At 38.4% G+C, this 25004-nt stretch overlaps 1 protein-coding gene across 1 annotated transcript in view; it reads left to right on the top strand.

Moving 5' to 3' along the window:
* Positions 1–25004, top strand: part of LOC106053339 (neuronal acetylcholine receptor subunit alpha-10-like) — a 66088-nt gene that overhangs the window by 5800 nt on the left and 35284 nt on the right. The window contains exon 3 of the mRNA XM_056029904.1: positions 19334–19698. Within this exon, the coding sequence (XP_055885879.1) occupies positions 19623–19698 (76 nt within the window). The 5' untranslated portion in view covers positions 19334–19622. The remainder of the gene's footprint in view (positions 1–19333; positions 19699–25004) is intronic.

The following is a 25004-nucleotide window of genomic DNA, read 5'->3' as shown; positions in this document are numbered from 1 at the left end:
TCTCCTCTATGCGCTACATTTGTATAAGCAGAGGGGCTTAAAAATATCAACAAACAATTTATGCATATTTCAATTTATTCTATAGATGCTTTAAGTCAAAGTATTTCCTCATCACACAATGATTTATAACAATTCATTTATTTGGGGATGAAATGATAAGGGGATGAAGTGACCTGTGATGAAGTAGCCTGTGATGAAGTGACAGGAATTCCTATTCCTTGTAGATGATAATTCAAACGTTACATTTTCGACCCCAAGGATTGGCAGGAAGCTGTTCATGAGCTCACTTGACGAATTGGTTTGTCACAATAACATCCCGGGGAGATGGAATAGTGCATCATGTCAGTGTCTGCTAAATAATGTCATTGAATATATCTTGACATATTATATTGAAGATTTGAAACTTAATACAAGGCAGAAACAAACTCATTTTGGGCAACTATTTCAGAAATACATTCACAGAAAGCTAAAAAGATTTTAAAGATAATGAAACACCCATTAGGCCCATTTTACATTTTATCATCATAATGAAGATGCAAGACACACACCACAAGAAACAACAACACAAGAACCACTTTGTTCTCGGAGTTATTCAATACAAAGGAACTATCTGAAATCAAAATTTCACTTGTAATCTTTGAGTGGAACTGGTGAGAATGTAGATTTCATTTGCTAGAGTTCTCATATTTTTTTGCTACCGGTATGTGTAATGCTCACATTTCATAAAACAAAAAAAATTTCCAACTTTCCTTATGGAAAACCACGTTATTAGTATTATAATTTTGTAATTAAAGTAATTTAAAAAATCCTAGGCTTATAACCTTTTCATCGAAATAACAAAATGGGAAAACAACATTGCAAGTGAAACATATGTTATAAAATCGAAGAGATAATCCTCACCTATGTAGTCCGTACCTCTTCTGCACTCTCAGAGCTCAGTGATTAATAGTTCCATTATTTTTTTGTTACGTAGCCACGCTCTCGTGCTCTCCTCATGGCATCTTTAAGTTTTATTTGTTGGATCATTGGTTTATAAATCATAATAATACCATAATTATGTCCCTTGAAACATAATTCCATTGATGGTTATCTTCCTTGGTTCAACTGTTTTTATAATCACACTTCCAAGCAAAAAAATAGTCTCCCATCAAGCATAAGGCTAATCATTTCTATCTGATAAATAAACTGATACAAACCTAGGGATTAGAGTCTATCTGATAAATAAACTGATACAAATCTAGGGATTAGAGTCTATCTACACCTTCAAATATATTGTGTTGGGTCTTTCCGAAGATCACATCAGTTCTGATAGGAACACATTGAATTGTATTATATTTTCTCTTCATTCTAGATCTTAATATAAGATAATCTCTTATTTAGGACGTTAGATGGGATTAAATATTTCTGAAAGTTTATTGAGATAACAAATCGATCTTTTACAAAAATAAAAACATTAATTTGTTATTAAAAATAGGTAGACAGAGATCCTTGCACTGTTTCGATTGGTGTGAGTAAAAACTATTCTAAGTAAAACATATATAGAAAAAATGTGTTTTAAATTTATTGGTAGATCTGTATCTCTGAGTGTAAATACATATATAAAACTACAACACTTTGAAACTCTATCAACCATACAGCAAACTTGTTATTTGATATGAAGTTACAACTGGACTATTTCAGTATGCTATTCATGTGGTTAATAATACATTTGTTTGTGATCACATCTACCTGCCGAATGGTGACATGTTAAAACCAGGTAGATCATTATTTTCATATAACTTTCGAAAAAGAACTTTTTAGATTTATTTGAATTAGACAGGGTGGACAATTAGACAGGGTGGACAATTAGACAGGGTGGACAATTAGACAGGGTGGACAATTAGACAAAGTGGACATTCGTTATGAATGCATCTGACTAGAACACTTTATAAAGTTTATTAATATGTTTTTAAAGTAGACCTTAATGTCATAATCGCGTGGCCAGTCTTATACGGAACATGTGATGTGTACGCTGAGTGATGTGTGTATAGTGTAAAAAAAAGATGAGTGTATAGTTCATTTGCCAATAAAACGTACACACACACACAAAACATGATTATAGTTTTACTGTCTTAGTTCTTTTCACTTGGATAACCTCTAACATATCAATGTATTTATTATATAACTCCTTAATAATACGCTTAATACAACTGTAGACCAAAGTATTCAAATTAAGTTGAACTTTAAACAAAAAAATCAATAACCAGAAATACATAAAGAGTTTAATCTGAATACATAAATATGGCATCTGTCACATAATCACTGCGCAGGTCTAACCAATCAACAACTTCGTTACATATAGGGCCTACATTTTTAAATAATTATTTCAGATCCTTCAGTTACTATTTCATCTGCTTTCAGACTGAGACATTCATCTAACAATATTCAAGTTAAAATATAGACCAGTATCAAGAACAAAATTTGACAAGACAATTTTTTAAAAATACTGAGGAAATTGGAGATTTTCATCACAAAATAATCAATGTCAAGGACGCTAAATTGAAATTCACTGCTGCCAACAAAAGTAAAAAATAGAAAGAATTTAGCTAATTTTTTAAAATCTTTTCAAATATCTCATTGCGCGACAGACTAACTTCTTATCAAATTTCCTATATTATCGCTTGTTGGTTACCCCCCCCCCCTTTCCGTTGTTTTAAACTAAGTTTTAAGTCACAAACTATAAGCCAATGTTTCTTCAGTGAAATTATTTTCAGTTTAAGAGATGAAACAATATGACTCTGCAGTGCTAACAAATGCAGACAAATTGTGGTCAATCTTGTAAAAAGACATCACGTATCAATACGTCCTTTATTTTTGTACACCGAATACACCAAAATAGTGGCTATTTATAGTTTTACCTGCCATGAATGAAAACCTCCAATAGAAACATGCGCAGTCAATTTATCTTAAAATATCAGAAAAATCCGACCTCAAATTCTAAATACAGATGTTTGTATTTGTATAAACAATGGACTTACTATATAAAATACACACTAAATATAGGTTTGAAGATATGTAAATACAAAAAAAAAGCCATAATCTATTTTGACCTTTGGCTAGCAAAAAGGAAGCCAATCATTTTGGAAAAAGCCAATGATTTCAGAAGCATGACCTATATATTATCTGTTCGTCTCTTCGTTTTTGTTGAGCATGAAATCCAATTGGTGAGACGCCTGTCTACCTCTCTGTGCTGAGATAATTGTTTGTTCTCTTTCAAGTGCTTGCTGTGTGCAGCGATTCTCAATGATCCATTTTCAGAGCTGTAAAATCAATCAATACAAGTTTCATTATCCTCTCAATATGAAGTTGTTATTTGTCTTTTTATCTTTTTTTGTATTCAACAAACGTTCATTCAGTTAGTTTATCTTGACGTTTAACATTATAACAACATGATGTGTATCTGTGTGTGGTGTGAGTCTAGATTTGTATGTAAGTTTGTGGCCATCATGTGAGAATGTCAGTGTGGCAAAAGGTTTACTTACAGTCAGTTTGACAAATATTTCTATTTACTGAGACCCAACAGACACTATTGTTCTGTCCATCCACAGACCTTTGAAAGATGTTTATATTGTTACGAATGAACAGTGACAGGTAGAGGTCACTATGTGTGACCCCGGCGAGATGACACAGCACCGAGTGTTATCTGGAATCTATGCATGTAAACAAAGTCAGGATGGGACGTGCCTCACGTGTTGTTCCAGAGGACGAACAGATTTACGAAGGGGGGCATTGTGACAAATGAACAGTGACAGTTAGAGGTCACTACGTGTGACCTCGGCGAGATGACACTGCAGCAGGCATCCTCTGGAATCGACATGTATAAACAACAACAGGATGTGATGTTTCCTCCCATGTTGTTCCAGAGGGTACTAGCAGTGTTTTTGCAACAATAGACAAGCGATTAGGGACTCTTTATAAACCAGAGAGTTCATGTGAAAAGGGTCAGTACAGTCGTCGATACTGTTCTCTACTGTGCGAGACAGTAGAAGAGAGTGGACTTGAGCCCCATGTTACAGTGACGAATTGTTATAGTTATAATTCAATAAAGTTATATAAAGCTGAAAGTTGAGTCGTCAAGTTCTTTGCAGTGTTTCTTTTATTTGTGTGCCTAGTACATTTAGCCAGAAAATCAGAAATACGTAACAATTGGTGTCAGAAGTGGGATGTTTTCTGGCTGAAATGTCTTCGAGGAAACTACTTAACCAGCTGTTGGTCAAAGAATTAAGGCAAGAACTTCGTGAGAGAGGTCTGCAGCTCAATGGTAACAAAGAAACACTAACAGAATGCCTAAGACAGGCCCTTATTGAGGAAGATCAAGATCCAGATGAATACATATTTGAATTAAACCCAGATATGACAGAGATCCTGTGTAACATGCAGGGCCAGATGGACTTAATGAAGGAGAGCTTCAAGAAAATAAACGCCATGAATGAAAAAGTAAATGAACAGATGAGCTCTATGAACGAGAAGATTGACCAGAGAGTCAACACTGTGGAAAAAGAAATGGAAGAGATAAGGACTCATGTCCAAGAACAACTGAGTAAGGAACGGGGTACTAGAACAAAAACATTAGTGCCCGAAATCTCTGGGAAGATAAAGCCGCCTGTGTTTGATGGATCCATCTCATGGACTGTTTACAAAAGACAGTTTGAGGCAGCGGCCAAGGTTAATAACTGGAACACTGAAGAAGAGAAAGCGACTGCTCTGGTGTTAGCTTTAAGAGGGAAGGCAGCAGAACTGCTTCAGTCAATAACAAATCAACAAGATTACGCTGCCATTGTTACGGAGACGAACATTTACAAGAAGTTTATAGAGTTCAGTTGAAAACCCGACAACAACGCTCCGGTGAAACCTTGCAAGAGCTAGAGGCGGACATAGAACGTCTTGCTCATTTGGCATATCCAACAGCAGCACAAGACTTTCTGGACGTCATTATCACTGATGCATTCATTGATGCTATTCGAGATCCAGAACTGAAGAAGGCAATAAGAATCAGTGGTAAGCGCAAATCCAGCGAAGCTCTGGTCTACGCCCTCTCCTATGAAGCCGCCAAAGACGCCTCTAAGAATATCCATCATGGGCGTATGCTGGAAGTCCAAGAAGAAGATCTTACACAACTTCTCAGAAGGGTAACTGAAGTGCTAGAAGAACGCAGACCAAATAAGAAGCAAGAAGGACAGAATAGAACCAGTGTACGTTGTTGGAATTGTGGAGAACCTGGCCATCTACAAAGGAACTGCACGAGAAGATTTCCCCGACAAACAGAGTATCAGCACAGACCGGAGACAGATGCAAGGTCAGGTGCTCATGTCTACCAGGGAAACTAACTTTCGCCGGTTTTATGGGGCAAAAATCGGCGATCAAGAACATGACAGCCCCTGCAACTATAATTCCAGTCGCTGTGTTAGGGAAGAATAAAAGTCTGTACATCAATGGTAGAATTGGATCTCGAAATTACCGTTTTCTTCTAGATACTGGTGCCTCACGTTCAGTCATTCGTCCAGACATTGTCAAAAAGAACGAAATCAAGAGAGTGAACTCTTACTCCTTGAAGACGGCCAGTGGAGAGATGATGCCTATACATGGACTGACAAATATAAACTTTGAGCTCGGGCATCAGTCATTTATACATGAATTTCTGATCGCTAACATTACGGATGACTGTATTATTGGGCTCGATTTTATGCAGAAATGTGAATTCTCTCTGAACATCGGAGGTGGTACTTTGAAATGTGGTGATGTTGAGATTCCCTTGCTCGGGGATGAAGATGAAGAGAATGGTCAAATAAGAAGAATCCTTTTAACAGAAGATACAAGTTTGCCAGCTCAGTCTGAAGCAATTATCTGGGGAAAGTTAGAGCATGGTCAAACTGCAACGATGACGGCGATAGTGGAAGGCATTGAAAATGACAACAGCGGAATGGCAGTAGGAAAAACATTGGTCCTTGTCGGAAAAGATCAAAAGGTGCCTGTCAGAATCATGAACCTCGGCCTACAGGAGAGACATCTAGAGAAAGACAGCCCCATCGCAATATGTAATACTCTTGACCTGATCAGAAACTGTAATAATGATATCACGATCGTTAATTCCACCAAACCTTTCAATCCACAAATTACCAAGCTCCTGACAGAAATGAAAGTGAATTTATCAGATGAGCAGTACAGCAAAGCGGAACAGTTGATCATTGAGTTTGAAGATATTGCTATAACCCTAGTGGCGGACTGAAAGGGTTAATGTTTGTGCGGCCTACTGACACACATGATTCAGGCCAATCACACAGGTCAAGGGCTGGTGAACAAGGGACATTACTACTAATGCACGCAATATGACCAATGTTATGGTCATGTGACCACAAAGCCTTTACAGACGAGAGACAGTGTGTTAGAAAGGACAGTAGAGTCCAGGACAGCAAGCAGAAAGGACTGTGTGCTACGAAGTGAGTCCTCGAAAATGTAGCTGTACGAGCTAGAGAGACTTGTGATTAGTTAGGCAGTTCTGTAGTGTAGCAAAGCATTTGAAGTTACCGTAGCCAATTGTGTTTATTGGCTGTTGTTGATGTAATTGTAAATAAACCGCCACTTTGTTTATTGAAGCTCTTGTTGTCAAGTTGATGTTTTAGACGTGTTGTGCTGTTGGGCAGTGTTTGCAGAAGGCCTGATAGAGAAGATCGTAACACTGGTGTCTTGAAGTGGGATTTCTTATGGCTTCTGTGAAACTGCTTGCTGAACTTGATCTAAAAGAATTGAAACAAGAGCTTCGATGTCGTGGACTGAAATGCTTTGAAAGAAACCATGAAACTCTTAAAGAACGCCTTCGACAAGCCTTGCTGGACGATGGTGAAGATCCGGGCACCTACCTGTTCGAGTTAGAACCCGATGTTGTAGAGCTCTTGATCACCTTTCAAGAACAGATGTTGGCTGGCTTCCAGAAGGTGATCAACGGTGACATTCAGAAAGAGACCTGTGCCAAAGTAGACCAGATAGGTACCAGTACATCGCTGAACAAGACTGATGAAACGTTTGATACCGTGATGAACAAGACTGACGACCAGATGGCTACCATGTCAAGAGGTATAAACAATCCGTTACTCAACGGAGAAGCTGTTGATGGTAGCGCTGTCTATGACTGTGATAGCGAGCCGTGCAAGCTTGGCTCCTACGACAAGAATCCTGACATTTGTTGTGACAGCGCTGAGCACAGATCTGATCAAGTCAACGTGATTCCTGCCAGTACCCAGGCGTTCAGCAAGTACTGTACTGACAGGGCCGCCTGGCAGGGAGAGTACGAGCACCGGAAGTCTTGCCAACAAAGTCTTGACCAAACCGACGTTTGTCCTGATACCAGTATCAGCAAGAGAAGCGCTGATGGTGGTGCAGCAGATGGACTTGTACACACAGTACGTTACCCACGTGCCCCACAGACATGTCTTCCAGACACGCTTGAAGATTTTGCCGTGTCTGACAACCGGGCCTCCGGGGGGCCTACGGCGCATCGAGAAAGCCTGCTGAAGCAACGTGTAAGACCAACGGTCTTGATGCCCACTGCCATGACATCAAGTGCTCCGCTACTAGCCACGAGGCTGCGATCGGCGGCGACTGACGGAAAGACCAGGGAAAATGCACGACGTCCTCTCAACCAAAGTAAGACCAACTGGTGCAGGAGAAAAAGACATACACAGGCAGCAATGCATATGACCCCATCGAGATGGCAATACAGGCCCACTGCCATTCCCACTGTTAGACCCCCACCTGCGTCGATACAACTCCAACGCCCATGTCGTGAGGTAGATTTTGTCCGGGACGGACAAATCTGAGAAGGGGGCAATGCTATAACCCTAGTGGCGGACTGAAAGGGTTAATGTTTGTGCGGCCTACTGACACACATGATTCAGGCCAATCACACAGGTCAAGGGCTGGTGAACAAGGGACATTACTACTAATGCACGCAATATGACCAATGTTATGGTCATGTGACCACAAAGCCTATACAGACGAGAGACAGTGTGTTAGAAAGGACAGTAGAGTCCAGGACAGCAAGCAGAAAGGACTGTGTGCTACGAAGTGAGTCCTCGAAAATGTAGCTGTACGAGCTAGAGAGACTTGTGATTAGTTAGGCAGTTCTGTAGTGTAGCAAAGCATTTGAAGTTACCGTAGCCAATTGTGTTTATTGGCTGTTGTTGATGTAATTGTAAATAAACCGCCACTTTGTTTATTGAAGCTCTTGTTGTCAAGTTGATGTTTTAGACGTGTTGTGCTGTTGGGCAGTGTTTGCAGAAGGCCTGATAGAGAAGATCGTAACAATATTCTGCCATCTGATGAAACAGACTGCGGACGGACAAACATGGTACAACATCGAATAGACACTGGAAACACCAGACCGATTCGACAGCCACCACGTCGCTTGCCGCTAGCAAAGCAACAAGAAGCTATGGACATGATAGAGGGCATGACGCAGCAAGGAATCATTGAGCCCTCAAATAGTCCTTGGTGTTCGCCTATTGTCTTAGTAAAGAAGAAGGATGGATCTATGCGATTTTGTGTAGATTACAGAGCTCTGAATGAAGTCACACATAAAGATAGTTATCCACTTCCTAGAATCGACGATACTTTGGACACGCTTGCAGGGTCCCAGGTATTTTCTACTCTCGACCTAAAGAGTGGGTATTGGCAAGTTGAAATGCATCCCAATGATAGAGAGAAAACCGCCTTCTCTGCTGGCAATGGCCTCTGGCAATTTACTGTGATGCCATTCGGTCTCTGCAACGCACCAGCCACCTTTGAACGATTGATGGAGAGGGTTTTACGAGGACTTCATTGGACTACATGCCTTGTTTACCTTGATGACATTATTGTCATTGGCAAAACGTTTGAAGAGCACCTTGCAAATCTGAAGGAAGTATTTCAACGGATAAGAAGTGCGGGAATGAGACTCAGCCCAAAGAAGTGTTCCTTATTCAGGAAAAACGTTAAGTACCTTGGTCACATTGTGTCAAATGACGGAGTCAGCACTGACCCTGACAAAGTTGAGGCAGTGAAACGATGGCCTACGCCAAGTAATATCCATGAGCTGAGAAGTTTCTTGGGACTCTGTACATACTACCGACGTTTCGTGCCAAATTTCTCAAACATCTGTAAGGTCCTTCATCAACTGACAGAGCAAAAGAGGCCATTTATTTGGACATCTGAATGTCAAGAAGCTTTCGAGAGGCTGAAAAACACACTATCCTCATCACCAGTATTGGCCTACCCCATTCCAGGGAAGACATTCATACTCGACACAGATGCAAGCAACACTGGAATAGGCGCAGTCTTGTCCCAAAAGGTGGATGAAACTGAACGAGTCATCGCATACTTCAGTCGAAGCCTATCGAGAGCTGAAAGGAACTACTGTGTGACGAGACGTGAATTGCTGGCTGCTGTGGATGCAATAAAACATTTCCACAAGTACCTATACGGGCAGAAATTTATCTTAAGGTCAGATCACGCAGCTCTGCAATGGTTGCTTTCGTTTAAGAGCCCTGAAGGTCAGGTGGCAAGGTGGATCGAACGTCTTCAAACCTATGAATTTGAAACTAAGCACCGAAAAGGGCAAATTCACCAGAATGCTGATGCACTGTCTCGACGACCCTGCAAAGCAGAATGTAAGCACTGCAAGAAGGCTGAAGAAAAGGAGGTAGCTGTCAATTGTCTTCGGCTCGGAGTAGATGTTTCCGGACCCTGGTGTGATAAAAGGATTCGAGAGGACCAAATGCAAGATGAAGATCTGGCTCCCATTCTTCTATGGAAAGAAGATGGACAACGGCCAGATTGGAAAGACATCTCTGAGAAGGGGGTAGCCACCAAGGCGTACTGGGCTCAGTGGGACTCGCTGACGTTGGTCAATGGTGTCATCAAAAGAGTTTGGGAATCTGCTGATGGAACATCCAATCGCCTTCAGCTGATGTTACCGAAGGTGAGAGTTGCTGAAGTACTGAAAGAGATGCATAATGGCGCTAGCGGATCTCATCTTGGTGTCAATAAGACTCTGGAAAAGGTTCGTCAGCGGTTCTACTGGTTCAGATATAGAGAGGATGTAGAGGAATGGTGTCGAAGGTGCGACATATGTGCGGCAGCAAAAGGCCCTCGACGCAAAACTAGGGGTCTTTTGCAACAGTATAATGTTGGTGTTCCATTCGAGAGGATCGCAATAGATGTAGCAGGCCCATTTCCTGAAACCAAGAAAGGAAACAAATACATCTTGGTAGTCATGGACTATTTCAGCAAATGGCCAGAAGCTTATGCCATACCAAATCAAGAAGCTATCACAGTGGCCGAAACACTCGTGGATAACTGGATCAGTCGCTTTGGTGTACCTAATGAGTTGCACTCTGACCAGGGCAGGAACTTCGAGTCCAAAGTTTTTCAGGAGATGTGCAAGACACTTGGCATCGAAAAGACTCACACGACAGCTCTCCACCCGCAATCTGATGGGATGGTGGAGCGATTCAACAGAACCCTAGAACAACATCTGTCTAAGGTTACTGATGACCGACAAGACGACTGGGACACCCATATCCCCATGTTCCTCATGTCATACAGAGGATCCGTTCATAGCACCACAGGATATACCCCAGCGAAGATGTTATTTGGTCGTGAGCTTCGTCTACCATGTGACCTGTTATTTGGGATTCCGAGAGATACGCCAGTGTCTTCAACTGAATATGTCACCAATCTCCGAAGACGATTGGAGAATGCTCATGTATTGGCCCGCAGAAACATCAAGACCAACAGTGACCTGATGAAAACGAGGTATGACAAACGGGCCAATACGTCGGGGTTCCATGAGAATGATCTAGTGTGGCTCTATAACCCACAGAGACGAAAAGGCAGATCCCCGAAACTCCAAAGAGACTGGGAAGGTCCATACCGTGTCGTAAAAAGAATAAACGACGTGGTCTACCGGATACAGAAAAGTCCACGGTCCAAGCTGAAGGTTGTCCACGTTGACCGACTCCATCAGTACCGTGGTGAAATAGAATCTGTTCGGGACGAACAGATCTAAGAAGGGGGCAGTGTTACGAATGAACAGTGACAGGTAGAGGTCACTATGTGTGACCCCGGCGAGATGACACAGCACCGAGTGTTATCTGGAATCTATGCATGTAAACAAAGTCAGGATGGGACGTGCCTCACGTGTTGTTCCAGAGGACGAACAGATTTACGAAGGGGGGCATTGTGACAAATGAACAGTGACAGTTAGAGGTCACTACGTGTGACCTCGGCGAGATGACACTGCAGCAGGCATCCTCTGGAATCGACATGTATAAACAACAACAGGATGTGATGTTTCCTCCCATGTTGTTCCAGAGGGTACTAGCAGTGTTTTTGCAACAATAGACAAGCGATTAGGGACTCTTTATAAACCAGAGAGTTCATGTGAAAAGGGTCAGTACAGTCGTCGATACTGTTCTCTACTGTGCGAGACAGTAGAAGAGAGTGGACTTGAGCCCCATGTTACAGTGACGAATTGTTATAGTTATAATTCAATAAAGTTATATAAAGCTGAAAGTTGAGTCGTCAAGTTCTTTGCAGTGTTTCTTTTATTTGTGTGCCTAGTACATTTAGCCAGAAAATCAGAAATACGTAACAATATGTACTCAAAAATTATTGATACCTATCTTATAGTATAAATTACAGACGTTACTTCACAACTCACAAGAGGAGATAATAACGTCCTACGCATTTTATGTGTCAATCTAGTCATGCATGTTAATCAGTGACTTAAACTCTGCTAAGTCGTTTGTTTCCCTGGCTGATTCAGGCAACCCATTCTATTCTCAAATGGTAATAGGGAAGAAGGAGCACTTCTACGATTTTGTCCTACCATATGGAATTAGAAATGTGCCACGCTAGTATGACGTAGGGACACGCGTAAGACGTAATTATTTCCTATTTGAAGTAACGTCTGTATTTTATATGGTAGGATAATTATGGTTTACTGTTTTATGTATTGTTGCTACTTTATTTTTTATTCTTCTGTCCTGAAGTGTCTCTAAGTTTAGTGATTTTACTAATGGAGTTATTCTAATTCAATGTAAATATTCGTTTGTTATAAATCTTTTTGCATTTTTTTTTCTTCTAGTTTCTTTGTTTTCTTGAGTTGAGGGGTCCCTAATAGAGGGTCACAAATTATATATTATTATTAAAAAGCTATTTTCATTTTGAAACATTTGAGATAGGACTAGAAGTTAGATTTAAAAAGTGTGTTATGCACTTACCCCATAGGCCTACATTTTTCATACAGAACTAGAATCTAGTTCTTTCTAGAAATTAATTTTATTTTACTTTACTTTCGCCCCTTTTCTTTTTGAAATCTTTTTCTCATTTTCGTATTTGTAGAACACGTTAAAGATGTATCCTTGGTTCTAAACTTAATAAATAGCGCAATGATAGAAGATGACTGACTGTTCGTGTGGTGTGCGCTCTGAACTTTTGTCTCGATGGTCCAGGGTTCGAACCTGCCCGCAACGATCCCCCGTCGAGGTTTGGGCTAGAATGTAATCATGTTCTATTCTGATGGAACGCCCGAAACATGAGAACCAAAAAGTTTGAGAAGTAAATGTCTTAGAGGGCGCACTGCACATCGCATTGATTGAGATTTAGAAGTAATTACTTTATACAAAAATATCACATACTGAATAGTTGTTGTTATAACTTTTGTTGTATATTTCAAACATATTACAACATTTAAATTTTATACTGAATCATTGACATGTTTACAAAATGTGCTTATAGCTCAATCTCTTTGAATGTCATTCTTTCTGTTTCTTAGCCAATCCGTGTCCTTCTCACAGACAGACTTTCTCCATTCTGAAGACATTTCCAAACATACGTGACAATAAAAGTGTTTTCTTCATCAAAGAGCTCACGCCACACATAACACACATCCACACTCTCACACACACACAGGCTCCAGCACCACGCACAAGTTGTACAGCGTTCACAATCTCCTCCTAGAAGTTGCTAACTTTATCAAAGCTAAATTTCAGCCCATGTGCTATGTTTGACTTCGCGGGTCGGAGTCTGACCCTCTGAAAACACCGTAAATGGATGCATAGAGGTTCACTCAGGAGTGCAAAGGAGGGGAACGAAGGAAAGAGAGAGGGAGAGAAAAAAAATGAAGATTCGGGGGAGAAAGTTAAAAGCTGTCTTTTCAGTACGCACCTCCCAGCTGGCCTTGTCACCGGAACTACGTCATCAAGATCTGATTGAGTGCAGGGCTCTGATTAAACTTGGTTTTATGCCGCTTGTGGAACGTCACTGGCTGTCTCTTATGTGCCGGACAAGCTGAAGATTTTCATTTTTGAGTTGATCCAAACTGTTGCTGTGTACATCACAGACACCTGGTGTACATAGACCCTGGCCATTACATGTGTCATTAGCTCACTTCTCTACAGCCGAAATGTCATCAAGATTCTAAATGTTTTATACATTTTCAAATCTTTCAGGGATGTCATTCAACTTGATGGTTTGGTTTACGAGTTAAAATTCCTTCATTCTTCAATGAAAACTTGAACAAGAAAAACTTTTATTCTTTATTGAAACAAATAGTTCTGTGTTCTGAGTGTCTTTACGTGTGATTTTAAAATTTAATGGAAGGTCATAGTGCTTTTATTTCTCTATCGGCGTTTGATTACGAAAATATATACAATATAGATCTTTTTTTTTCTGTTTTAAAGTTAATATATAATCTAAATGATACAACCTGATTGCTTACTTTCTGGTATAAATAAAAAGACAGTGTTAATTATTAGAAATACATTTTGGACGATTTAAAAGAGTTACGCTAGTTATAAAAGCAGAATACTATTTCCTATCGATATAGTTCCGATTTCATTTTTCAAAAGGTATGTTGTATATATATTAATTATAGATTAAGATTTACACACACACACACACACACATATATATATATATAGAGAGAGAGACAGACAGACAGACAGACAGGATAGATAGATAGTAGGCCTATCACTTGTGTGAAATAGTTTGACGAAATAGTCAGGTAACTAATAGTTTCTTGAACTTCATGTTTCTCACGTGTATTTCCATTCATCTAGTCTAGTAAGATATGAGAAGATAAGTTATTATTATAATAAGATATGAGAAGAAAAGATACTCTATAATAAGATATGAGAGGATAAGTTATTATTATAATAAGATATGAGAAGATAAGTTATTATTATAATAAGATATGAGAAGAAAAGATACTATTATAATAAGATATGAGAGGATAAGTTATTATTATAATAAGATATGAGAAGATAAGTTATTATTATAATAAGATATGAAAAGATAAGTTATTATTAAAATAAGATATGAGAAGATAAGATACTACTATATTAACACTAAAGCAATGAGAAGAGATTCCTAACAAAATGTAAAGTTGGAGAGCGCTAGTTTTAATTGTTAGCAACTTCATTTAAAGCAAGATTTGACTATGTCCCCGGAGACACTTCCTGACCATACTAACAGCTCCCAACTAATAGATTAGTTATTAGTTAATCAGACGAGATTGCTGCGGGGAATGCGCAAGACCAGATTTTATAGCTGTCCTTGACGTCATTGTATTCACGCAGGCCGTCTGCTTAGGTAATTGAATGTGCCCAACATTGGCTTTTTCACCTCTATTTTATAATAGCCGTAGCAGATGAACCCAATAGTTAAATAATAGCAATTTATATGTCAAAACAAGCAAAATATATTTTTAAAAAATAAAGCTTATTTAAAGGAGAATAACTCTGACCTTAAAACTATAAGTACCAATGATGTACAGGTTGTTTCCCTTATTCGATATCAGACAAAATCATTAATTACCAATAATTAATTTGCTAATTGAGTATTTTTGTTCATTTATTGATATTTTGTTAGATAAAATAAATAAATGTTTCAAGTATCAACTTCATCGGAGAATGCGTAAGGAAGAAATAGCGTCAACAATTATTTAAGGGGACTAAACCCAACATGTTTAGCCATAGCTGTGAAATAACGTGTACACATTTTTTTTCCAGATAGACATATTCACAGACAAACAGACAGACTGACCTATTGAGTTGATATAAGCTTTGTACAAAAAATGTTTATTGCACATGTAAAGTGTACACTATTTTGGGGGTCCTAACATCAGAGAGCGGTGTTTGTATGTCTAATTATGAGTTAGATTTCGACTGATTTAAAATGTATACTTTTTACAATTCCTCTTCGAAGCTTGAAACTTCTTCATTTAGTTGTAAACCAAAACCTGGGCGGTCACGGTTCTCGAAAACGGCTCTAAAGATGTTCTCTTAGAAATTCGACAGTTGATGTATATCTTTGAGGAAAAAGTTACTAGCTAAAGGACCACACTCACTGGGAAAACTCTAGTTTGACCGTTATAATTTTTCGAAATAATAGTAAATTTGGTGTAAACAATCTACCTTGTATGTCAGCGGGTATCCCCTGCATGTAAGCTCTGTTCGTTAAAGAGTTTAATAACAAGACGTAAAGGAACAGTTTGTCGTGTAAGTCTGGCTCTATATGACTCTATAGGCTGAGCATTAGAATGTTACAATTTCTTAGATTTATACATTAACAACCAGGATTTTTATCGTGGCCCCCCCCCCATCACTTGCCCCGCCACTGACCTTCATTATACAACTTAAAATAATATTTAAAATAAACAAAAACATTTTAGGTCTAGTTGGGTATCTACTACAGTTTATAATATTCCAATGATAGGTCTTTACATTTAGACTTCCTTCTAGACTTAGAAGACGATGCGTACAATTGATCCTGAACATTATTTTGTTTCACTTTATAGTCCATGGAGCCTTACCCGAAAAAGTGACACAGTCCTTTCAAAGCCGATGTAGGATCTAGGTCTAGATCAGTTTTTACTTTTAAAAAATTATAATCGTATTTGCTAATATGAACTATTACACTGGTGTTGTAATAAATGTTCTTACGTCAAAGAAATGGTCGACATTCATTTGCTTGATTTCTTTTCGCTACATTTCGTTTTGTCGACCTAAATTTAATTTGAACTGTATCGCGATTTTATTGACAAAATGTCCGATCTACCTTATTTTAACGTTATTTTCACCCCTTGAGGGATGCATAAATTACTGGAACATGACTGTGGATTAAATGATTAAATGTCACATGCAGACGTACAGATGAAAAACGTAAATAGTCTGCACGATCACGTGATCAAACTTCTCCGAGCTAAAGTGCATTCAGTTCTGTGACAGAAAGTGGAAATTCATGTTCACCAAGAGTTTATAATAGACACAGACAGTGTTTCAACAAGTCTCTTATGTTTGGATTGTAACAAGAAGTTTTTTTTAACAATATACTGTTTTTTAAAACACAGCTTATATTAAGTGTATTTGTACAGTAAGTATGTAGAAAGAAGAGGGTATCTGAGTGAAGGTTACTGTAATAGCTTTTTTAAATGTATCTAGAACTCGAGGGCTCAAGCCTCCTCAAGCTAAAACACTAACCGCTGTGCCAGCGAAGTGCTTATGAAAAAAGAAGGCTGCATAGCTATCTATTAGTTTCAAACTTTTAAGCGACAAAGTATAGAGGGGACTAATTCGCCACACCAGTCAAGTACAATTACCAAACAAAATAATTACCGGTAATTAATGAATAGGCAAATATTTTTTTTATTGATTTTTGTTTTGTTATGTACATGAAATAATTGGGCAAGGTTTCAACTTGATCCGAGATTGGGTGTGGGAGAAAAGTTGATATAAAGCTTTGTGTCTTGTCCTACAATCTTTTTGAACCATTTCCTCGTTTAGCCTCGTCTAGAGTCGCACAAGTAATCAAGCACTATGTCTCAGCATCCTCAAATATATTTTCAAATATTGATGTGCATCAAGATGTTTCATGAGCAGAAGTGATATTATTCAGTGCTGCCTCATGTTTTACTGCCACAGTAACTGAGATATTCACCTATAAATAATACAAATTAAAGAATAAAAAAAACTAATCACACTGTGTGTGGTTACACACCAACCGGATTCATTTGTTTTAGAGGTGGGGAGGGGGCAGTTAGGAAGAACAATCGCACGTGATGTTTTGCCAAATGTTTCACTCAATGCAAAGAAACAAAACACAGCCAGACAAAAAATTGTCGACTAGACGAAAAAAAGAAAATTGAAATGTCTATTTTGTAGTTTTCTACAAACTATAATCTTGGATTATCAGACTGAATGGAACTGATGAATTTTCTAGGATACGGCTCTAAGTGATTGTCTGCATGGAACGAAGCATTTCATTTACGCCTTCAAATTTAACGTCATGTTTGTGTTTTATTGGAGATATAATTCCGTTTTGTAAAAACAAATATGTGTGTACTTGTAACCAATCACTTTGTGTTCAGCAAGAGATCCATCACTCTGATTTTAATTATAACGTATGTCAACAATTAGGGCTGCGTAGCCACTGGATATACTACATTGCTCATTCATCTTCGGACTCAAAGACAATCCTTATTATGTCAACAATTAAAGATACAATAATAAAGTAAGTTTGTTTTACATTCAAACTATTAGGCGGCCTCTGTGGGTCAGTAGTACTCACTAGTCTCGATGCAGACAATTACGAAAAGACCTATATCGTATATGCTCAGTACAGTACCTTTTTCTTGTTGTTTTAAAGTTTATAAGAATATGTTTATAATGTGAATTCTTAATGTGAAGTAAAAAATAAATAAATGAATTCATTTGAAAGTCCACACCTGTGATCCATTTATTTACACGTAGTGAATTTTTTTATCATTCATTAATTTGACAATACTACAAGATGACCTGCGTGTCACAGAACACAATACTACAAGATGACTTGTGTGTCACAGAACACAATACTACAAGATGACCTGTGTGTCACAGAACACAATACTACAAGATGGCCTGTGTGTCACAGAACACAATACTACAAGATGACCTGTGTGTCACAGAACACAATACTACAAGATGACCTGTGTGTCACAGAACACAATACTACAAGATGACCTGTGTGTCACAGAACACAATACTACAAGATGACCTGTGTGTCACAGAACACAATACTACAAGATGACTTGTGTGTCACAGAACACAATACTACAAGATGACCTGTGTGTCACAGAACACAATACTACAAGATGGCCTGTGTGTCACAGAACACAATACTACAAGATGACCTGTGTGTCACAGAACACAATACTACAAGATGACCTGTGTGTCACAGAACACAATACTACAAGATGACCTGTGTGTCACAGAACACAATACTACAAGATGGCCTGTGTGTCACAGAACACAATACTACAAGATGGCCTGTGTGTCACAGAACACAATACTACAAGATGACCTGTGTGTCACAGAACACAATACTACAAGATGACCTGTGTGTCACAGAACACAATACTACAAGATGACCTGTGTGTTACAGAACACAATACTACAAGATGACCTGTGTGTCACAGAACACAATACTACAAGATGACCTGTGTGTCACAGAACACAATACTACAAGATGACCTGTGTGTCACAGAACACAATACTACAAGATGACCTGTGTGTCACAGAACACAATACTACAAGATGACTTGTGTGTCACAGAACACAATACTACAAGATGACCTGTGTGTCACAGAACACAGAGTGTTTTAAATATGGACAGAGTTCGCTTTCAGAAATTCTAAAAAAGTGTTAGACTAGTCACAAGGAAGAGGGAAAACAATTTTTGCGTCTTAGCTTTTTACTTTTTTATCCAACAAACGGACAAACATTTAAAGAAAACAGCAAAAAGCTTAAAAACAAAGAATTGTTCCTTATAGGATGTCACTAAAAAAAAATAGCATCACTATATTTACACATGGAATCAGACGGTAGTAGATTATTACTTTGCTATTAAAATGAATACAGTTGACTTTGTTATCTTCATACCAGTGTTAGTTCTATGATTTCATTGATACCAGTACCAGTTCTATGATTTCCTTGATACCTGTATTAGTTCTATGATATCCTTGATACCAGTACCAGTTCTATGATTTCCTTGATACCAGTATTAGTTCTATGATTTCCTTGATACCAGTATTAGTTCTATGATTTCATTGATACCAGTATTAGTTCTATGATTTCCTTGATACCAGTATTAGTTCTATGACTCCTACCTGTGAGTTGAAGTCTTAGTTTCAAATGTGCTACCAAAAATAAATATTAACGTGAACCAAATTGTTTTGTTTCGTTTTCTCTTTGTTACTGATGTTCCACATTTTCATCTACAGAGTTAATGAGCGTGAAGGTATTGAGTCTGCTGTCACGAGGTTTTACACTAGGGCAAAGGAACAGGCGGGGATCAGAGCCAAGAGTCGTGTTTGAAGTTCAACCCTAATTGTATTGATTCACTGGTCCGAACTTCGGCACCGCTGCCAAAATCAAAGTGCGCAATTTATATTGTTTCGTCCACTGGAGTCAAACGTTCACTACTGGATATCTACCTGACAGACTTGACCAGCAGTAACGCATTCACTTCTGGATAGTTTTATTTATCTACCCAATAGAGTTAACCTGATTATGACGTCACCAATACCTAGCAACCGATTTTGTATCTTTCTCTTGACATCACTTGTTCTCTGCTGTACCAAACGAGGTAGGTTTGTGTGTGTTGTTTGTGGTGTGAATGTGCGTGTGTTTATGTGTGTGTGTGTGTGTGAGCTGTAAGTGATATGTTTGACGTTGGTCTAGACAAAGTGAGGATGAGTGTGCTAGTGATGAGGATGAACTGAGAGAACAGAATGGGGGGGGGGGTATGTGAATGAAACATGGATCAGTTCACAGTTGTATGTGACTAGCATTGAAATGAGACATTTGCTAACATGCTGGACGTCTCAGCCTGATAATCCTAGACTTTGGTTCAAGTCTCATCAAGAGAAAGAACTTTCAGCCAAGAAGACAGCGTTGCTTTAAAATGTCAACGAGCTTGTGTCTCACAACTTGACAAGTTGTTTTGTTGTTAATACAACAAAAGGTAAAGAACATTGTTGAATATAAATTGAATCTTCTTTGTATGAGTATCTTTTGTAGTTGGCATGTATAGCATGGGCGTAGCCAGGATTTTTTTTCGGGGGGGGGGGTTTGGGGGAGTGATTTTTTTTTCTCCCCCCCCCCCGCGAAAAAAATTATATGTATTTATGTGTGTGTGTGTGTACATAATCTTTATTACATTCTGACCCTTCATTCTTTCGTTAGACGTTTATTGTGCCCTAGAATAGGTTCTTCCATGATTAGTGGAAAAATTGTACATTCCCCGACATTACTAGCAAAGGGGTCTGGGGGAGCGCTAGGAGCTCCCCCAGCGCGGGGCGAAGCCCCGCCGCCAAGCACTATTTCTGGTATTGAAAGCAAACAAAATGCATATTCTGAGGTATCTACAGTGCATTTTCCTGCTATTAAAAAGTTCTATTTCAAAAACCTAATGTGCTATTCTTACTGACTTAGACCCTCCCGCGCCGTTTGGCGCATTTGCCATCAAGCTGTTTCCATAAAATTGTAGACTTCCCGCCATTACTAGCAAGGGGTCTGGGGGAGCGCTAGAAGCTCCCCAGCGCGGGGCGAAGCCCCTCCGCCAAGCACTACATCTGGTATTGAAAGCCAACAAAATGCATATCCTGAGGTATCTACAGTGCATTTTCCTGCTATTAAAAAGTTCTATTTCAAAAACCTAATGTGCTATTCTTACTGACTTAGACCCTCCCGCGCCGTTTGGCGCATTTGCCATCAAGCTGTTTCCATAAAATTGTAGACTTCCCGCCATTACTAGCAAGGGGTCTGGGGGAGCGCTAGAAGCTCCCCAGCGCGGGGCGAAGCCCCTCCGCCAAGCACTACATCTGGTATTGAAAGCCAACAAAATGCATATCCTGAGGTATCTACAGTGCATTTTCCTGCTATTAAAAAGTTCTATTTCAAAAACCTAATGTGCTATTCTTACTGACTTAGACCCTCCCACGCCGTTCGGAGCATTTGACGTCAATCTGTTTCCATAAAAATCTGTCACTGGTAATGTCTGAAGCCTCTTCCCACCTGCCATGAGGACCTCCATGAATGAGTGGCGTCAAGTTGTACTAGGATATCATTGCAACTCATCTTATGCGTAATTAATTTTGTCGGAGAACATGTCCCGCAAACCTCATGCGTCGTTCTCTCACAATCTAAGGGGTCGACTCCCAGTTCGGCATAGGATTTCCTTGATTTAGACCCGATCTCTATAACTGACTCCTAAAATCTGTCTTAGCCATCTTTGTTGAGCCACATTTAGTGTTTTTTCGATTTCGGTAGATGACATTCACTGCAGTTTATTAATGGAGCCCTGCTACTGGTAAAAATGTGTAAGCTCTCTTGAATACGCTCTTGGAATTAAGTGACTGTAGTTTGCTTTAGATTTTATATCGAAAAGAGAAGTTTTATCGTCAAAATCTTCTGTTAGGGGTTTTCCCCCTCAAAATGCTCTGTAGGGGAATCTTAAACTCAAAACCATCTGAAGGGGTTTCAAACTTTAAAAAAAAAGCCATCTGTAGAAGAAGGGTTTAAACTCAAAACCCCCGATTGGCTTGGCTACGCTCAAATAATTTTAGTGTGTAATTTGCTTTTTTTTTCATATTGAAGATGTATTTTGAGCACCAAACCCATCTGAATGGGAGTTTAAACTCAAAACCCCTTTCGGCAACGCTCATAGCATTTTGAGCGCATAATTTGCTTTTCCTTTTACACTGAAGATGTATTTTTTATCCTCAAACCCCCCTGGCGGGGGGTTTAAACTCAAAACCCCTTTGACTAAGCTCTTGGATTTTAGAGTGAGTAATTTTCTTTTATTTATATTCAAGAGGTACTTTTTAGCTTCAAACTCCACTGGAGTGGGGTTTAAACTCAAAACTGAGTCAAAACCCATTTAGCTACGCTCATAACATTTTGAGTGCTTAATTAGCTTTTTTTTATATTAAAGAGGGGGTTTATCGTAAATTTTAGAGGGGGTTTTTAAATCAAAATCTTCCTTAACTGTGCTTTTTCAACTAGGGGATTTTCGTTTGCTTTTTGTTTGTTTTGTTTTATAGAAGAGGGGGAGTTAATTGCAAAAACCCCAGCTAGGGGGTTTAAAACTCAAAACCCTGGTAGGGGGTTTTAAACTCAAAACCCCTAGTAGGGGTTTTTAAACTCGAACCCCTCTGGTAGGGGTTTTAAACTCGAACCCCCCTGGTAGGGGTTTTTATTTAAACTCGAACCCACCTGGTAGGGGGTTTTAAACTCGAACCCCCCTGGTAGGGGGTTTTAAACTCAAAACCCCTTTGGTTGTGCTGGGGCAAGGGATGGTTTAGTAATAAAATCTCACCTAAAATAAACAAAATCAAAGCAAAAAATCAGTCACTAAATTCCGACTCCCCCCCCCCCCCAAGGGGGGGGGGGATTTCATTTCGGGGGGGGGGTTTGAACCCCAAGAACCCCCCCTGGCTACGCCCATGATGTATAGGCTTATCTTTATTGTCTTAAGCACATACAGACTTATAAAGCAACATTTGAAATATATTTATAATCTACTAAATTAAAAATAAATATTAGTTTACAATTCAAAAGTGTATTGCATGCATGAATTTTCAACTCACGAAAAGAGTTTCAGAATTTATATTACAACTGAAGTCTTTTAAATGAATATTATTTATGGATGATATATAATCTGTAATGTCAAAATCAAGTGAATCTCATTATAATCAATGATGAGGAAGACTTTTGTGTAACACAGATGTACAAATCTTCCAACTTGAATGCGATATGAGCTCAAGAAAAGAATCTCGTCAACACAACGAAAGTGATTGAATCGAAACACAATGCATGATATAAACAAACACAATGTTTGATATAAACAAACACAATGCATGATATAAACAAACACAATGTATGATATAAACAAACACAATGTATGGTATAAACAAACACAATGTATGGTATAAACCAACACTATATATAATATAAACAAACACAATAACGTCTTCAAGTAGAATGCAATGTGTTAAAATGTATAACTTCTAAGAACGAGGTGCTGATTTAGCAAGAACCAAACTTTAACACCGAATCTCTTTTTAATCGCCTCTCATGCTTTGGAATATTTCTGGCAATCCAACGTTACCGGAAGCTACGCGAAAATAAAAACAATGTCTCCCTTGATCTAATCTAGAGTATTCTAGAGTCTTCTAGACTGTTAGATTTTAGTTTTTGAATTTCCGTTTAGCACTCGCCGTGTAAGCCGCTGAGTAATCCATGTCATGTGAAAATATCAATGCTTCACATCTATCCCCGGTGTTGGATTTACTTATAGGCAAACTAAAGCAATGACTTAGGGCCCCCGACAGAATGGAAGCCCACCACAAAAAATGTCACATTTGCTTTAATATATTATCAATCATTTTTTAAATCAAATGCCCACAATTTTGATACTTTTAAATATTGTTTGTAGTATTGTATAAAAGAAATAGAGCTATATCATATTTTCTTATATTCTAAACAAGTTGATTCCCCTTTGTAGTCCTCGAGTTGCTTTGCTACACTCAAGCATGCGCAGGACCTTTGTGACTGAGCCGAAGGACGAGAGAATATTTCTGATCTTTTTTTGTGTGTGTGCTTTATGGCTTAGTTGTGGAAATTATTAGGAAGACTGCAATTATTTAATTCACAATATTTTATTTTCAAAATCCTTATTATGGTTGTGCATAATTATTATAGTTGTTACAGTTATTGCCTGGAATAATGTTTCTATGATTGTATTTCAAAGGGGGAAAAAAAGATAATCATTTTCTAAATCTTCCAGTCAACATAGAAAACACAGAAAAAAATCCTTTAGCACTGAACTGGCATAGTTGAAAAATCAAAGAAGTTTTTTTTTTTTTGCAAATCAAGACAGATATTGTTTCTCAATTAAAAATATTGTTAAGAATGGATAGATTATTCGCTAGCTGAGAATGAATAGTTTATTCACTAGCTGAGAATGGATAGTTTATTCGCTAACTGAGAATGGATAGTTTATTCACTAGCTGAGAATGGATAGTTTATTCGCTAGCTGAGAATGTATAGTTTATTCACTAGCTGAGAATGGATAGTTTATTCACTAACTGAGAATGGATAGTTTATTCACTAGCTGAGAATGGATAGTTTATTCACTAACTGAGAATGGATAGTTTATTCACTAGCTGAGAATGGATAGTTTATTCACTAACTGAGAATGGATAGTTTATTCGCTAACTGAGAATGGATAGTTTATTCGCTAGCTGAGAATGAATAGTTTATTCACTAGCTGAGAATGGATAGTTTATTCACTAACTGAGAATGGATAGTTTATTCACTAGCTGAGAATGGATAGTTTATTCACTAACTGAGAATGGATAGTTTATTCACTAGCTGAGAATGGATAGTTTATTCACTAACTGAGAATGGATAGTTTATTCGCTAACTGAGAATGGATAGTTTATTCACTAACTGAGAATGGATAGTTTATTCACTAACTGAGAATGGATAGTTTATTCGTCAGCTACTGGTTTAGTTTCATGTTAACTCTTTTCAAATTCCTTTTATACACAAATATTAGCGATAGATATAGTGACTGTCGCAACAAATATGTACCTCGAAGTCAAGAACATATCAATAATAAATGCCAGGACTGAGAAAACGTTCTCGAACCCTTACTCTGACAGAACGAGATTTACCGTTCAGAGGAGACAAGGAAACACGGTGACTATTTCCTTGGATTACTCGAATTAAAAAAAAATTGATCATTTTCTAGCAAGCCATCTACACATTTGAGAATAGAGGATCGGGTCATATATCTTTTCTTTTGAAAATAATCTTCGAAGAATTTGTCAAAATTATGGCAAATTAAATTAGTGACTAAATTTTGGCTGATTTAAGAACTGCAGG

This window comes from Biomphalaria glabrata, chromosome 1 (genome assembly GCF_947242115.1).
Source record: "Biomphalaria glabrata chromosome 1, xgBioGlab47.1, whole genome shotgun sequence".
Classification (NCBI taxonomy): domain Eukaryota; kingdom Metazoa; phylum Mollusca; class Gastropoda; family Planorbidae; genus Biomphalaria; species Biomphalaria glabrata.
The sequence above is the reverse complement of the archived record's forward strand: the minus strand, read 5'-3'. Positions and strand labels throughout refer to the sequence as shown.